Raw genomic sequence first — 17,566 nt, 5'->3', positions numbered from 1 at the left:
ATCTGCTAGGGTTAGTTATCATTTACAATGCTTTCAGCGGTGACTGTAACATTTACAAATGCTTGATCTCTTTCTCCTCCATTAATAATGATAAAGTAAACATATTATGTATTGCTTGGCCACAAGTGAGCTAAATCAAACGAAACAGAAACAGTCTATTTCAATATTGTGCACCAGATGACGCTAAAGGTGTATTTCCTGATACTTTACAAATACCAACGAACCCGTTTGAGTTTGAACACGCGCAGACAAAATAACACGCGTTGTATGTTCAAAAGTATCACAACTTAAACATAATCATCAGCGACCATGCTTAAACTTTATAACTTTATGATTATTTCGCATAAATAGTATAGAATTGGAAGGCTATAATAACTATACGTCTTTTACTACATTATAATAGGACGAGTAATTGACTATTGAGTCCCTATAAGGCAATGCTTGAAGAGTTTCATTAACAATGCACATTTATAGGCTACATTGAGGTTTTAAAGGGCAATTCACAACCCATTGCACTGTTAGTTCAGTTCTTTGAAAATGTTCTCACAAACAAAGTGGTTAGTTATGTTAATAATAAGGTGTTCTGATAGAAACACATCATTATAGAGTACTATAAAATAAAGATTAGTTGTTTAAAAAAGCATTCAACTCATTACGTCCATAATGCAATGTACACAATGTCAGTTTAATCATTAGTATTTTTTCATTGCATTTCTCTGTATCCCATGATACTTAGTAGAATACCATACATTCTGTCATTTAAGCACATGGGTAAACGATGAAAAGCTCCCATCAGAGTGTATGAAAGGGGCAGAAATGTGTGTACCGCTATCACACTTATTGGTGCATTTAGATAGCCAACTTCACAACAGCAGTCATATAAAGTATCAAGTAAGAAAAATAAATCTGTCTACCCTAGTGCACAAATGCCATGTGAATATGTGCAAGCTTTTCAATACAACAAAAACATTTAGCCTTTCTCTTTTGCCTTCAGGGGAAATTGACAATAAAACGTTACTGAAATATATGATATCTAGAAATTTGTGTAAATGTGTCTGAACATTAGATGTACGTATTTTGTTGTGGATGACCCATATGTTTGAACTCCCATTAATCCTATATGGTGCAGTTAATAGGATTTGTTTATTTAAGGACTTTAACACCTTTGTTATAATTTACATACATTTACAATTTACATTTACATTTAGCAGACGCTTTTATCCAAAGCGACTTACAGATGAGGAAACATCAGTGGCGGCCGGCCAATAGAGGGCGCTAGGGCGCCGCCCCCCTTAAGCCACAAAAAACAAAACAAAATTAAAACAATTAAAACAAAAATAGTAATAATAATGAGAAAAACATCAGTATGTCAATATTTGTGTGTTTTAAATATGGAATGCACCCAGTAATACATGTAAAATATGATACAAAATCATATTTGCAACCTTTCCTCTGCCTGTCTGACCGCTTCATCAGCTCTGGGGCGATAGAGAAAGCGCCCCAAGGAGGCGGGTCTATGTAGCAGTTAAGCCAATTGCTAATTTAAGATATGAATGTATGACATAAAATTTAGCCAATCAGCGTTCTTAAATAGAATCCAAGAAGGGCGATCATTTTATCGCCCCAAGCCCTGATAAAATAAGGACTGGGCTCTAGGGGCGCCATTTTTACTAAACGACAATGGCGAGCGCGGACGTTACTCCTCCAAGACCCAACCCTAACTCGGTGAAATCTCTCCTCCAAGATCCGTTTGAGAGGAGAACTTTGTCGGAGAAAGTTCGGGTGAAAGAGCTGGGCCCAGATCAACCTGACCTCTCAATCAAACAGCAGGCTAGCGAAAAAGGGAAGCAGTATATGCGCGGCTTCTCCCGTAGCTGGTACACCAGGAAGGCTTGGCTAGCTGGGTGCACCCATGCTAATGCTTTATTTTGCTTTCCGTGCTTGCTTTTTATGTTTGCTAATATTACTGTATATATGTTTTGTATCAATTAATTGTTGCAGTTCTGGAGCACATTAACAATTAGTTACATTTAGTTTGATCATAAAATACTTTATGCTATTCTTCCAGTCAAAGGTTTGAGTTCAGCCACTTGATATCCATTTCTATATTATACATCCTTTATACAGTGTAAGAATTCCTATAAACTTTATAATAATTTAATGTTATTGTCCACTTTCCACTCTGTTCTGACAGCATACATATTGTGTTGCCTATTTACTACCAATGGCACCAACAGCCTTTCCAAAAGATGTTACTTATATGTAGAAATAGTCAATTGTTTACAAGTTCAGTTTAAATGCAAATAAAAGGCTTGTGTTTATGCATCATGATGTTTATGTTTTTGTGTACGAATGCCTCAACTTTTTAATATTGGCATTAAATAATTACTGACTATTTCACTGAGCACTGCTGTCCTGCAGTTTGTGTTAAATTTTATTGCGATGGTTACGGAAACAAAAAAGTATGGCACAGCCCCACCGAGAATATTTTTCACCAGCCGCCACTGGGAAACATTGGAAGCAAAACTAGTCAATTAAAGCCTAGCACATTATACAAAGCTAAGAATAGTGAGGTTAGTATTTGTATTTTTTTATTTTTTTAAGAAGACAGAAAAGAATTAGAGGTTAAAATCAATCCGCGACATGTTGACGGAAGAGATGCGTTTTCAGGCGTTTTTTAAAGATGGCAACAGAGTCTGTTGATCTTGTAGCAGCAGGCAGATCATTCCACCAATGTGGAACAGATCCAGAGAAGGTACGCGAGAGTGACTTTTTTCCTTTTTGGGATGGTACCAGTCGTTGTTCCTTTGCAGACCGCAGGGATATGGCAGGAACATAGGCCTGCATTAGCGAGTGGAGATATGATGGTGCAGACCCGGTGGTGGTCTTGTAGGCCAGGAGCATAGCTTTGAACTTTATGCGTGAAGCAACAGGGAGCCAGTGTAACCTGTAACAATGGGCTTTCATCCAAAGCAACTTACATTGCATTTTCCTATACGTTTCTAAGTAGCCTATGTGCAATACCCTGGGATCAAACCAACGACCTTGGCATTGTGAACGCCACATTCTTATCACTTAGCTACAGGAAAGCTTTTCATGATTAGATCTTACAATAAGTTGCCTTTTTTTGGAGAGAACCCCAAAAGGTGTACACTGTCCAAGTTCATCTACAGTATAGAAATGATAGAAAAATCATGCTTAAGAAAAAAAAACATGATCTTGTCACATCAATTACAGTTGGTTTAAATATCTGTCTTTAAGTTTATAGAATTTATAGAAAGTTTATATGTTTTTTAAATCCACAGTAATATAAACAATGTACAATATCTGAAAAAAAGCTTTTTGGTCTTAAGCCTATTACCGTGATAAGCTTTTCCAAACAACCGTCTTTAACTGGAGATTTGGGGTGTTAAGGGGGTTGTGTCTGCCACCGTCTAGTAAGAATAAATGCACATTTAGAAGAGAGGGGTTTAAAAGATGAGACAAACAAAACTCTGCATCATATAGGCCTACATGTACGTGCATTTTGCACAAATATTATTGTAAATGGCAATAAATAGAAAAAAAACAATATTAAATATGAAATATGCTCTTTGTAAACATTGGTTAAATATAAATGACTTCACAAACTAAACTGCGTTAGCATATATGTCCCAGAAATCAAAGGCAAAGTAGCCTATCCCTAACAAATATTTGTATTGTCGCTATAATAAAACTGCTATCTTTGTATTTTGTTATTAATACTAAAGTGTCATGATTCTGCTGCATCATGTCATGTTTCTCTTAGTATAGTGGCAGGATCATGACAGAACCTCATGTTTAATGTGGAGAGAGGCAATTATTGTTCTTATGGCCTTCCAAACTCTCTCTCCGGTCTCGTCTTTGTTCCCATCCTCTCGTTACCCTCGTTATTGATTAATGCCCTTCACCTGTTTCCCTCTTGATTTGCTCCCTTATTTAATACCCTTGTGTCTTCTGTCTTGTGGTGGTTCATTGTGGTTTGTGTGGTGAGTTCACGTGTTTAGTTTAGTTTAGTTTAGTTTAGTTTAGTTTAGTTTAGTTTAGTTTAGTTTAGTTTAGTTTAGTTTAGTTTAGTTTAGTTTAGTTTAGTTTAGTTTGGTCGTTCGTAGTTTGGTCGTTCGTAGTTTGGTCGTTCGTAGTTTGGTCGTTCGTAGTTTGGTCGTTCGTAGTTTGGTCGTTCGTAGTTTGGTCGTTCGTAGTTTGGTCGTTCGTAGTTTGGTCGTTCGTAGTTTGGTCGTTCGTAGTTTGGTCGTTCGTAGTTTGGTCGTTCGTAGTTTGGTCGTTCGTAGTTTGGTCGTTCGTAGTTTGGTCGTTCGTAGTTTGGGTCTTGTTTAAGTGTAGGTAGTTCTAGTCCTGTTTAAGTGTAGGTAGTTCTAGTCCTGTTTAAGTGTAGGTAGTTCTAGTCCTGTTTAAGTGTAGGTAGTTCTAGTCCTGTTTAAGTGTAGGTAGTTCTAGTCCTGTTTAAGTGTAGGTAGTTCTAGTCCTGTTTAAGTGTAGGTAGTTCTAGTCCTGTTTAAGTGTAGGTAGTTCTAGTCCTGTTTAAGTGTAGGTAGTTCTAGTCCTGTTTAAGTGTAGGTAGTTCTAGTCCTGTTTAAGTGTAGGTAGTTCTAGTCCTGTTTAAGTGTAGGTAGTTCTAGTCCTGTTTAAGTGTAGGTAGTTCTAGTCCTGTTTAAGTGTAGGTAGTTCTAGTCCTGTTTAAGTGTAGGTAGTTCTAGTCCTGTTTTGTTATTGTACCCCCACGTGGGTCTTTGTTTTATTATTTATTAAATGTATGTTAAACCCCTTAACCGCTGTCTGCACCTGGGTCCTCTGTCCTTGTCTCACCACTCGAGAACCATGACAGAGGCTGCCGGGTTCCCCTCCAGGGTGGGAGGCTGCCAGACTCCCTTCCTGAGTCGGGGCCGGCGGACTCCCTACCAGGGTCGAGACCACCGGTCTTCCCTCCAGGGTCGAAGCCGCCGGAATCCTGTTGGCTGCAAAAGATCCCCAGCCGGGCATTTCCATTCCAGCCCGGCCATCGTGTTTGTGTCTGCCGGCCATCGTGTTCCTGTCTGCCGGAGCTACCCAGTCCGTGTCTGCCCATGTTTGGACTTCCCTGTGGACTCTTGTGTGCCCCTTCCCTTGGACTCTTGTTTCCCAATTTTGATTTAGTGTCTTATGTTGCCATTGTCACAGTCTGTCTTGTCTTGTTTGTGCCTTGAGGAGCATCAGGTTGCTGCTCATTAAGGGGAGGCTTCTGTCATGATTCTGCAGCATCATGTCATGTTTCTCTTAGTATAGTGGCAGGATCATGACAGAACCTCACGTTTAATGTGGAGAGAGGCAATTATTGTTCTTATGGCCTTCCAAACTCTCTCTCTGGTCTTGTCTTTGTTCCCATCCTCTCGTTACCCTCGTTATTGATAAATGCCCTTCACCTGTTTCCCTCTTCATTTGCTCCCTTATTTAATGCCCTTCTGTCTTCTGTCTTGCGATTGGTTCATTGTGGTTTGTGTGGTGAGTTCACGTGTCTTGTTAGTTTAGTGTAGTTTTGATGTTCACGTTCATAGTTTATTTTAGTCTTGTTTAAGTGTAGGTAGTTTTAGTCATGTTTTGTTGTTTTACCCCCACGTGGGTCTTTGTTTTATTATTTATTAAATATATGTTAACCCCTTACCCGCTGTCTGCACCTGGGTCCTCTGTCCTTGTCTCACCACTCGAGAACCATGACACTAAAGCATCATCAATCAAACAAACAAACTAACACACTACATTCTGACAGCTTCTCACATTGGTTAATGAAGATCTCACATCGACGTATAATGGTTTCACTCTTTAGCAACTGTAACTGTAGTAATTATGAAATGTTGGTGGTTACCATGATGTGGTTAATAAGGTTTATAGAAAATCCACACTGATTCAAATCCACACTCACACAAAACCTCAGTCTACATGAAGTTCAATTTTAGGAGGTGTTTAGTTTAGCAGGTGGTAAGAGGGAGGAGGGGCTCCGAGTCTGATCCAGACTGTCGCTGTGCTGCGCTTTCAAACTTACTACAGCAGTGAACCAGGACTTTCTGTTAGCATTAGCATATGACATCTGATTATAAAACTGTTAAATGAAGCGCTAGTTGAGGTTTAGAAAGTTAGACGCGACGCTAATATTAGACTGATAGCTCGTCATTGTAGCCTAGCCATGACAGACAGATTATAGACAGAGATTTTGACGAATCTGTCTCATGTCAACCGCTGTGCTTTAACTGTCTCGATGTGAGTGTGGAGTAATACAGGTACAGACTGTGTTCCGATTTAAAGAGCGCTGTCGGGTAGTCGTTTATTTACTTGAAGATAAAGCTAATCTCTTACTAACGTCAGATTAAGTTAGCCTGCTAGCAGCGAGCAAAACCACCGTAACCACCAATCTGTCTCTGTGGGAAGAATGAGCTCCACTAATGTTTATGCAAGTCGCAAACGGAGGAAACCTGTGCCAAAAAGGTAATGAAACGTCATTGTTATAAAGCTTAAAAAAACAAAAGTCACGATTAGTTTATTGAATATTTTTTGTTGTTTTACGTTTGAAGTATTAAGATGTTATAACGCTGTAATTGTTTGCTATATGTGCAGCGAGCTGCCACTTGTTTTGAGTATGAGTTCAGCATTTATAGTTTACACAAAAGTCTTTGTTTATATGAATTATATGACACCTCAGATTGTTTGCACAAATCATCGCACGAAAACGAACCATGATTTAAAGTCCCAGTGAAATAAAAAAATCAAATTCTTATTTTTTCATGAAATATGGCAGAGTTTATAGTTAAAAAATAGCTTATCAATGTTGGTCATTTTCTTTTAAAAATTTGCGTACTCTCATAATCTTATATTAAAATCTGAAAATGCATTTCCGCCCTGATCCATCTCAAGACGGCTTGGGAGGAGCATCCGTTAACTCCTCCCCTTAAACTGTCAGTCTGCTGTTAGTTTCATTTCAAAATCAACTGTTTTTATACATCCAATCAATTCGCAGTAAAAAACGTAAGCACTAAGGCTCTCCTTTGAAATTCCTTTTCACTTGGAAATGCGTCAGAATACGAAGGTAAAAAATCGCGGTAAATTGCAGTAAAACCAAAGTAACCAAAAATGACCGTTCCCTCACTAGTAACCATGGTTTTATACATAGCAATATTTTATATGTATGATCTTTAAGGAAAGATTAAAAAATGAAACTCAATACTCATTAGAAATAATTTCATCAGGAGGTAAAAACTTTTCAAACTAATTTGGCTGTCCCATTATATTACAATCTAACATTTACAGTAAAACCAAATTCATTGTCTTTTGTAGTGTGCAGCCCTCTGAGAGTGTCAAGACAAATCCTTCAAAACGCCATCGGGACCGCTTGAAAGGAGAGTTGGACAGGTTGGCTAGCGAGCTTCCCTTACCGCAAGAGGTCATATCCAAGCTGGACAAACTCACAGTACTGAGGCTAAGTGTGAGCTACCTGCGGGCCAAAAGTCACTTTAATGGTAATACATGATACAGTTTATCCCCTCAAAGATACATTGCCACTCCCTGAAAAGCTGAACACCTTTTGTGTGTATTCCAGTGAGTGGAACAAATCAATCAAATCTAAGAGATTGCGTTATATACAGAAAATGTGTCTTCTGTGAACTTCTCTTCAAGAACACTTTAAAAGCCACCTCCTCTCCAGGAGCACCACTTTTTCTCCCTTGTGCATGAACGAAGTGAATGGATTATAGATCATTTGAAGTGGTTACAAACAAAGTTAGCCTCAAACCTTAAACAACCTCAATATTTACACGGCGGTTTCCTCCTACGAGGGCCAGACACATCTCAAAGCTGTTTACATGTGATAGACTCAATGAGACAGAGGAGGAAAAAACAGGATATCACTTGGGTGTGTGAGATCCTGCGGAAAGAAAAATATAAATTTGTAATCATATGCTTGGCCTTTCAAAGGAAACCTGAGCAACACGGCAACAATAGCACTTTTATTTCAAAGGTCAGATGTGTTTTAGTTTGATTGGATAAATGCAAATGATGTCAACGGTAATTAAAACAGGTTAAGTATTAGTAGAATGTTGTATAGGACATTAAAATGAATGTATCTGGCATAAGGCAACCGTTCTGTCTTCAGCATGGAGATATCGATGTGATGTTCCTTTTGTTTGAAGACACTGTGCATATTAATTTGGTATTCATAAACTCAAACGGATATATGCATGTATTTAAGATTTTTTTATAAATAATTCCAATTATCAGTGAATATAAATGAATACATCTAAAATATTTCCATGTAGATGTATATTTTTGTATTTATAAATGCTAAATGACTAAAAACTGATTTATTAAAGCACAAACTTTTATTCGGGATGCGATTATTCGCGATTCATTGTTTAAAAGCCTCAGAAATAATATTTTGGTATGAATAAGAAATTTCCTTTGTAACGTCAGTTATAGAATAGACTGCTGTGGCTGTGCAGGAAGTGTTTGCAGGGGCTCTTTACCATTATGCTCTGTTAAGGGTGCAGTTGCGCGCACAAATTGAAATGTATAAAGACAACAATTCAACCTTTTTAAGGAAGAGACTAAACAGAAATATCCAGGGAATTGTGCAACCTTTGTTTTATTCATGTAAAAAGGCAGGATAGTGGCTGGAACAATGTGGCAATGATATGGCATTTTTGCAAAATCTCTGTGCTTTTTCATGCATACCGGAGTGTTGGGGTGTGGTCGGGTGGTCAACATTGAAGGGATCTTTAAGCAATAATGGATTTCATGAGAAACAGGCTAAGCAGGAGTGGTACGTACTGCTCTGGTTTCCTCCCAAGGCAGTATGGAGACCTGCTGATTGTTTGGTTCGCAATTACCCAGACTCTCTGGAGGCCGGTGCTGGGGAAGAGGCCTGGGTTTGCGTGAGTAATCGAGACAGACTCATTGACCTCTTGACTTCTTTAAAAAGAGTTACGAAAGTTGTTTGATAGTCATTGGCTCCTGGGCAAATTTTTTGTCACTTTATAATGTCAAGCTTTGATGTGAACAACTGTGCACAAGGGGGCAGTCGTTTAATTAGAAAAGCATTAAGAAACAGATGCAAATATGAGCTTAATGTTACACTTGCACACCGTTTTATAACCGTGGGGGTTTGTTGACACAAAGGCAAGAAGTGTGCAGTTAACAATTGATACACTTTTAAAAAAAATGAGTTAGTTACATATTATATGTCAGACTGATGTGTGTTCTGACCTCTCATTGCCCTCTTACTCTATGTTGTAACCACTCCATGAGTAAACATTTCATGTGAGTTGTGCCAGGTACAAGTGGTTTTCCATTGTTACACAACCAGGCATTTAAATTTGCTTTCAGTTTCGGAAAAGGCTGATGCCAACAGCCATGGTTTTAGGTTGCGAATGTTTTTATTAGATTTACAGCTCCAAGTCATTACATATTATGGTTCCTCATCATCCGTCTGTTAAGGAATAGTTATTAACTGTTGTGCAGAGTCAGTTGTTTTTAATGCCTGTTTGCTGTTCCAGCGACCCTGAACTCAAAGAGCTCCAGCCAGCCAGCAAATAACACCAAAGTTCAAGAGCTGCCGGAAGGAGAGCTCTTGCTACAGGTGATCATCTCATACACGTCCTGTAAAACATCAACTTTTCTACTAAGCAAAATAGATCAACAAATTCACAAATAATAGATGCACACGTTTACAGATCGAATTTACAAATAAAGATCAGATACAAAATGAAAATGCTTCATCCAAAAAAGACTACAACTGCCACTTCTCCTTTCATAGGTTATAAATGGCTTTGTGTTGGTGGTCACCTCAAGTGGCACAATCTTCTACACTTCCTCCACTGTCACGGACTACTTGGGGTTTCATCAGGTTTGTTTTGCTTTGTGCACATAGTAAATATAACAAGGTTAGGAAGGAACTGCAGGCCCAAGGGTTTATACAATTTGGCAATTCCACACAAATGTAAACCTTAAGATGTTTTCAGCATACTGATAGGTCAGATGTCAATATTTGGTGGTTTAAATAGCCATGTGAAGTCGCTCTTCAAGCTTTTAAGGCATTATTGTTAGGGTAAGCAAATTTTCACATCCATATTCCTCATAAATGGGCATATTAAAATTGATAAAAATATAGCAACTATTTTACGTACTATAAATATTCTTCTGGTCTGCACATTTTAACGTCATACAAATCATACAAAGTAAGCATCTAAATAACATTGTGTCCTTTTTTGTCACATCCATAATGCATACATTTTCCCTCTTTTTTTCTGATGCCTGGTCTGTATCAACGGGGACTTACTAGATTTTATATATTGGTGATAAATGTGTCCTTAGAGAATTTATATTTCAAGTTTTGAATGAAAATGTCACATCCATAACATTGGAATTGAAGCAAAAAAAAGCATCCTTTTATATTTAGTATTAAAACAGAGTCTGAACAGATTTGAAAACACATCATATTGTGTGTATATGAGTTTAGAATTATGAGGATATTTCATCATTTAGTTAAATCATCTGTTGAAGTACAGAATAAGATCTCTTGAATGTGTTTGGCTTGCAGTCGGATCTAATCCATCAGAGCGTTTTTGAGCTTGTTCACACTGAAGACCGGGCTGAGTTTCAGAAACAGCTTCACTGGGCGCTCAACCCCAGCTGCACCCCAGACGCTGGACAGCTAGTACAAGGTACTGCACATCTCTCAAGACCGGTCAGTACAGATTTGGCCATAGAAAACTGACAATTGAAGGGATTTACAGTTGTATCATATAAGTACTGAACATTTTTATAAAGTTTGATTCCTTTTCTACTAGGGCTGCTCGATTATGACACAAGTCATAATCGCGATTATTTTGGCCAATATTGAGATCCCGATTATTTAACACGATTACTCGATAACCTTTTAAACAAAATGGAAAATAAAACAAAGCTTTTAAACTCTGAATTTAACAGAAAAATAAATGCAAAGAAATAGCACTGCTGAACCGCTGTAAAGAAAAGGGTGCGCTCTGGATTTATACTACAAGAAAAGAGATGATCCTTGCTAAATGGAATGCGGCACAATAATCGTTCACCTCAAATTGATGTAATTGATGAAGGCCAAAATTGCAGATTACGAATAATTTTCGATGAATTGCACAGCCCTATTTTCTACTGTACCATATACACTTGCTCCACCCAACTCCTTTCTGACAGTTTGTGCTGCTTTAAGAATGGGATATTATTACTTTTTTCCAACCCATGAGTTTTCATTAGAGATCTAACGCTTGGCAGTTTGAAAGTTCACTCACTGCCTGAGCTTTACACGACACGACAGCTGTGACTGACAGTATACACACTTATTATTCAACATTTACCATTACATAATCTTATATAATTTGATATTGAATTAGGCCAAGGCTTTTTTAATATACCAGCTAAAATATACTTTGCTTTGTTTTGTTAAGCTTCCCATGATGCACCACTGCCTCAGATGTACTACAGTCCAGAGCAGTTACCACCAGAGAACTCCACATTCCTTGAGCGAAATTTTGTTTGCAGGCTAAGATGTCTCCTCGATAGCTCTTCTGGGTTTCTTGTGAGTTGAGAAAACTTTAAATTGCACAATACGTTCCTGATACCTTCGGCAAATCTTATATTGTAGGTTAACAGTGTTACGAGATGCAAATAATTCCTACTTTTTAAATTGAAATAGTTTACAAATCTTAAAGGCACAGTGTGTACATTTTTTAAGGATCTACTGACAGAATTGTAATATAATATCCATAGCTATGTCTTCAGAGTAGTATGAAGAGCTTACATAATGCAACTTTTGTTTTTATGACCTTAGAATTTGTTATCTCTACCTACAGTACATACACCGTGGGTCCCCTTACATGGAATCTAACATGTTGTTTCTAAAGTAGCTAAACAGATAAACTGCTCTACATAGCGCGTTTCGTAAATACATTATCACCTGCGGCAAAGAAGCGAATTGTGACGAGATGTTTGTCCTGTGTCAGGCACCCTAGTGCTTCGAAAAAGAGGGCTGGAGTGAGCCCTTGGTTACAATTCGTAACCTTACCGCTAAATGCCGCTAAATTTCATACACTGGACCTTTAAATGTATTCAAAATAAATGTTTATGAAGAACCTGACTGACAAATTAAATGATCTCTAAAGTTGAATTAGGGCCAATACATTGAAGCCGTATTAAGCGTTAACTTAGTGATGAGATTACCAATTAGCACTTAAATGTAGTATGAAATTACCCTTAAAAGTATATAATTGCCTTTTTTGTATATCAAGCATCAATAGTTACAAGGGTAGGTAAAGTGCACTGTCTCTCTTTTGGCTTCAGTGATAGGTCATTTTATTAATAGGAAATGCTCTATAATATTCTGCTTGGGGTGTGGTGTTGATCATGTGATCATTATGTTGTCATCCTCATATGCCTTTTTTTACACAGGTCGTGAACTTTCAGGGGCGGTTGAAGTTCCTGTATGGTCAGAATGAGAAGACAGCCGATGGAAAACCCATCCCTTCTCAGCTGGCCCTTTTTACTCTGGTCTGCCCTGTTCAGCTGCCTTCCATAATGGAGATAGGCACCAAGAGCATCATGTTCAGAACCAAACACAAGCTGGATTTCACGCCCACTGCATGTGATGCAAAGTAAGACACATAAACAGAGCTACATTCATACATATGATTGCCGTTTTGATTGTTTGCAGTGTCGCTTTTTCTGGGCTTTATTATTTTAATTATTTAGTAACGCAAGAGAACGCCATTGAAATATGAACCATGACTAGTTGACCACAAATTAAAACGCACCCAAATTTGTCTGGAAAAGGAAACATTTGTTTGTTCTTTTGTAAACAGTATCTGGTTTGGATGCTTCAAGCAACATCATCTTATTTCACTGTCAAAGCTGTGTTTTCTTTGGCTTGCTTACAGAGGGAAGATTGTTCTGGGCTACACAGAGGCAGAGCTGTGCTACCGTGGCTCAGGTTATCAGTTCATTCATGCGGCTGACATGCTTTACTGCGCGGAGAACCACATGCGCAGTAAGACATTTTTTTATTGTGTATGGATAAAGACATTACACCACAACACACAGCTTGCTTTGAAACACCGTGGACTCATTGTCATGGGTGGCTGGATGGGGATACAGTAATGTCGAGGGACCTGTTCACAGCAAATTTGTGCACAGCATACAAATACAGCATAAAAGTGTAACAATAGGTTTCGGGTGGTTTCCCAGACAGGACTTAAACTTAGTCTCAGACTTACTTATATTTAAGAGGTGTCTTGATTGAAAACAAATTGCACTAACATTTCTTAAAATATATCAGTGTGATTGTTTTGTATCAAGATGCACACCACCCTTTTTTTCTAAAGTATGTTTTTAAAAACAATTTAAATATCCTAATTTAACTAAGACCTAGTCCTGTTTTAAGATAATCCCTGTCCGGGAAACCACCCCTTAAAAATGTATAGTTCATCCAAAAATCTAAATTCTGTCATCATTTACTCACCCTCTTGTCATTTTAAACCTGTATGACTTTATTTCTTCTGCAGAACACAAAAGACATTTTTAAGAATGTTGTGTAATGGTGGTAACTATTCACTTATTGTATGGACACAAAACCAATGCTAGTCAATGGTTACTGCCATTGTTTGGTTACCAACATTCTTCAAAATGTCTTTTGTGTTCTGCAGAAGAAACAAAGTCATACAGGTTTAAAATGACGAGAGGTTGAGTAAATAATGACAGAATTTTCATGTTTGAGTGAACTATCACTTTAACTGATAAGTTAAGATTTAATATCATATAATGCATTTATTTTAATAAATATCTTTCTTATTTTTGAAAACAAAAAATGTCAGATATTGGTTTTAAGCTGCACTTGGTTTATGTAACAGCTGTGAAGATATTAAAGATAGTTTAAGTGCCAATTGAAGCAACATTAATAACAAAATAGTTGTTTCTTGTTCGTCCCCTGCAGTGATGAAGATGGGTGAAAGCGGCTTGACTGTTTTCAGGCTTCTGACTAAATACAATCACTGGGTTTGGGTCCAGGCCAACGCCAGGCTTATCTACAAAAACGGGCAACCAGATTGCATCATCGCTTCTCAGAGAGCGATCACGTACGTCCTTATTCCTTATATGTGAAAGTTTCTTTCTCTATCCTGTTGAAGCAGATATTGCGCAACCTAGGACACACGGTATCAGTAAATGGTTTCAGAATGAATTCAATTTAAAAATCTGCATGACTTTCTTTCTTATTCACAATAGAAGATATTATGAAGAATGTTAGTAACCAAACAATGGCAGTATACATTGACTTTTATTGTAGAGACACAAAACCAATGCAAGTCAATTGTTACCACTGGTGTTTGGTTATTAACATTCTTCACAATATTTTCTTTTGTGTTCTGCAGAAGAAAGAAAGCCATACATGTTTAATATGTCAATAGGATGAGTAAATTACAGAATAGATTACAGAACTTTCATTTTTTGTGGCTTTAGTCATGTAAGCAAATAGTAATATTTTTTGGCATGTCCTGCACTTGTGAACTCACATATTACATATGTCTTCTGTGGAATCAAAATCTTTGTGTCTGATGTCGACTCATTTCATCTTCGGTAGGGATGAGGAGGGTGAGGAGAACCTGAGAAAGCGCAGTATGACACTCCCCTTCAGCTTTACCACAGGTGAGGCTGTTCTTTATGAAACAAACCTGCCCAGATCCCTCAGCAACACCACACCTACTGATCCCAGTGCTCCCAGTGACACCGATCAATCCAAAACCACTGGAACTCTAGATCCTGACTCCCTGCTGGGCTCCATGCTAAGGCAAGATGAGTCTATATATGTGTGCAACGCAGCTTCCGATGAAACATTACCCTCCATACGCTGCTTAGGGACGAAGGATCCGGGTGGCATCGCTCCGAGTGTTCTCTCAACGTCTGAGAGCTCTCTATTCAGACGGCAGCCAATCATGAGGTCCGGAGGAGATGACAGCGGTGACATACTGAGCTTCATGGGGAGTTTAGGGATCAGCCCTGATGATCTGACTCTCCTTCAGCAAGATGAAGCTTTCCTTAGCATTGACCTTGATGGTGGCAACAACACGGCGGACCTCACAGATGGGGTGTTGTCTTACGTCCAGCAATCTCTCAGGAATAAGACCGATCGTACACTGTCCAGTGATGTTCAGGGTAATCTGAACCCCTCCTTACAGGAAGCACATCTGTTATCTTCAGAGCATCAGCGACTATATTCCGTAATTGATTCTCACACAGTTTCTCAGGAACAAAAGATATCCTTCATAATGGACACCCAGGGAATACAGGAACATCAAAGTCATCCTCACACACTATCTCCTCCATATGATCGGACGGAAGTCACACAATGTCAACTTTCGCACATAACTGTCCATAAAGAACAGGTTCGGATCATGAACCAGCAGTGGCACACAGCTCTCATGGACAATCAGCAACGTCCAAACTTTCCACCTCTTCAGGTGCGCAACGCTTTCGGAAATGCTCAGGTTTGTAAAAACATCACACATGTTCTAGACAGCGACAGCCAGCAGGTTCCTCCTCTCTTCCAGCCAGAGCTTCAGCAGTCTGGATGCTTTTACCTGGAGACGTCTCCTCTGGAAATGGGGAACTCTTACAGAAACCATCTCAACACTGTATCCATCAGTTGCTCCCAGGAGCTCTCCCCTCCTTACATTACTGCAGGTGATGCAGACGCGAGTGCATTTACTGCTCATGACCTCGAAGAGCTGCTTAGCAGCCTGGACGGAGGAGGTATGGACAGGAACGGGCAACTGGGACAGAATTTGGGAATGGGGATCAGAGCGGAATGTAGCGCGACACTTCTAGCACAACATCAGAATAACAGGCCTCGTCCCAACCTGTCTTTAGGAGGATACTTGTGACTGCTTAGCTCAAGGTCTGGGTGAAACGTCATACCTGGCAGAGGTGCACAGAGTCTGGAGGGTAAGTGACCATATCCAGGGAAATGCAGGGAAGGGAGAAATTGAGAAAAGAAAGGTGATAATGGATGAAAAAGGCTCCAAAGATCAGCTGTTATAAAGATTGAAGGGGAGGAGTTGTCTCTTTAAATGTCTCTCATGACGTGCTTCTTCAGCAATATTTACTGTTCATTGACAGGCATACCAAAGGCATGGCTTTTTATATGGATGAAATTACTGTTAAACAAACAACAAATATTCTCAGTTAAACTATACTACATGAGGACTTACTGTATGCAGTGACCTTTCCTTTATCTGCAGTATTGTCAATTTATGCACAAATTGAAGCTGAGGATTAAAACAAATGTCAAATTATTTTAATCATCTAATTTTTGGAAAATATTTTTGTAGTATTTTGGAATATTCACGGTTATTCCCTTTTTATGGTGTAGTACTCATGAAGAACCTGTGTACATTCTTCTCTGGTCTGTCATTTGTAAAGTAATTTATTGTTTTCTGATCTTTTGTACTTTAATGAAGCTTTTAAAGACAATCGGACATGTGAAGCACTTGTACTTGTCTGTACAAACAGATTTGATAAAGCGTGGCTGGCAACCAAAGAGAAGATTAAGGTTCATAGGAAGCATGGACTTTGGCCAAACCACAAATCAAGCTGTGTTTGGTTTTCTGCTGAAATGTTGAAGTGTTAAAAATCACTGTTGATAAATGAGAAATCCATTTTCTGTGTATTTGGTTGGAGGACCAAATTTGGACGATCATATTCCTTACTATTTATATAATTCGTCTGGATCAAGCTGTTGTTTTAATTTACTGTAGGGTAAATACTTGTCTTTATAAAATGCATTTATATGTGTAGATTGAGCTTGTTTTTCTTATTAGTTTATAGTTTGTGGGCTCTGGTTGTCATGTTCAAGTTTTGAAAGGATATTGATTAAAATATATTTAGAGATTTGTTGATGCATGTCTTGTCTTTTCTTAATGAAATATAATGAACTGTATTTCCCAGAAACATTTATATCCACAATTCAGAAGTGAATTATCTAGATTTAACTCCGGTTTTTGACCGTTAATATATCTTGATTTTAAGATATATCAATTATGATCATTTGTACTTACTCATTTTAACCAAATGTAGACCTGCCGTGAGGAAAAGCCATTTACTCTCGGTTTTAAGGTAAGAAACCAAATGTCTGGAACAGGCAATTTGGTTTAACCGTTTGTAAATATAATGTCATATATGTTATTAAAATACATATTTATATTTAATTTGTAAAAAAAACCTGTCCAAATGATTTGCTGTCTCCGTGTGTTATGAGTTTTGTAAGGTTGTCATAAAAACGAACCTACAAATGGCCAAACAGAATCAAGCATTCCAACAAGCAGTGTAATAATCTAATACATGATGTATTTAATCTTGTCTATTGTAATTCCTTTTTCTGTTGGTTTCTGCAAACCTTTTCTAACCTTTCCCCAAACTGTTGACGCACACGGTGCAGGACAGCCCTCTGTTGGTTAAAGCTGAGATTGGCATCATCTCCCAAACAAAC

The 17,566-nt window shown here is 38.3% G+C and overlaps 1 protein-coding gene across 1 annotated transcript; it reads left to right on the top strand.

Annotated features, from left to right (window-relative positions):
• Nucleotides 1-5,945: 5,945 nt before the first annotated feature.
• ahr1a (aryl hydrocarbon receptor 1a) lies at nt 5,946-16,975 on the top strand. The gene is made up of 10 exons (XM_079468696.1): nt 5,946-6,495; nt 7,342-7,523; nt 9,555-9,637; nt 9,815-9,904; nt 10,598-10,721; nt 11,481-11,611; nt 12,481-12,683; nt 12,966-13,075; nt 14,018-14,159; nt 14,663-16,975. Exons 1-10 carry the CDS (start codon nt 6,440-6,442, stop codon nt 15,960-15,962), a joined length of 2,421 nt encoding a protein of 806 aa, XP_079324822.1. The 5' UTR covers nt 5,946-6,439; the 3' UTR covers nt 15,963-16,975.
• Nucleotides 16,976-17,566: the final 591 nt, after the last annotated feature.

The sequence above is a fragment of the Barbatula barbatula genome (genome assembly GCF_947034865.1).
Source record: "Barbatula barbatula genome assembly, chromosome: 12".
NCBI lineage: Eukaryota > Metazoa > Chordata > Actinopteri > Cypriniformes > Nemacheilidae > Barbatula > Barbatula barbatula.
Note: the sequence above shows the minus strand (reverse complement) of the source record. Positions and strands in the feature narration are given on the sequence as shown.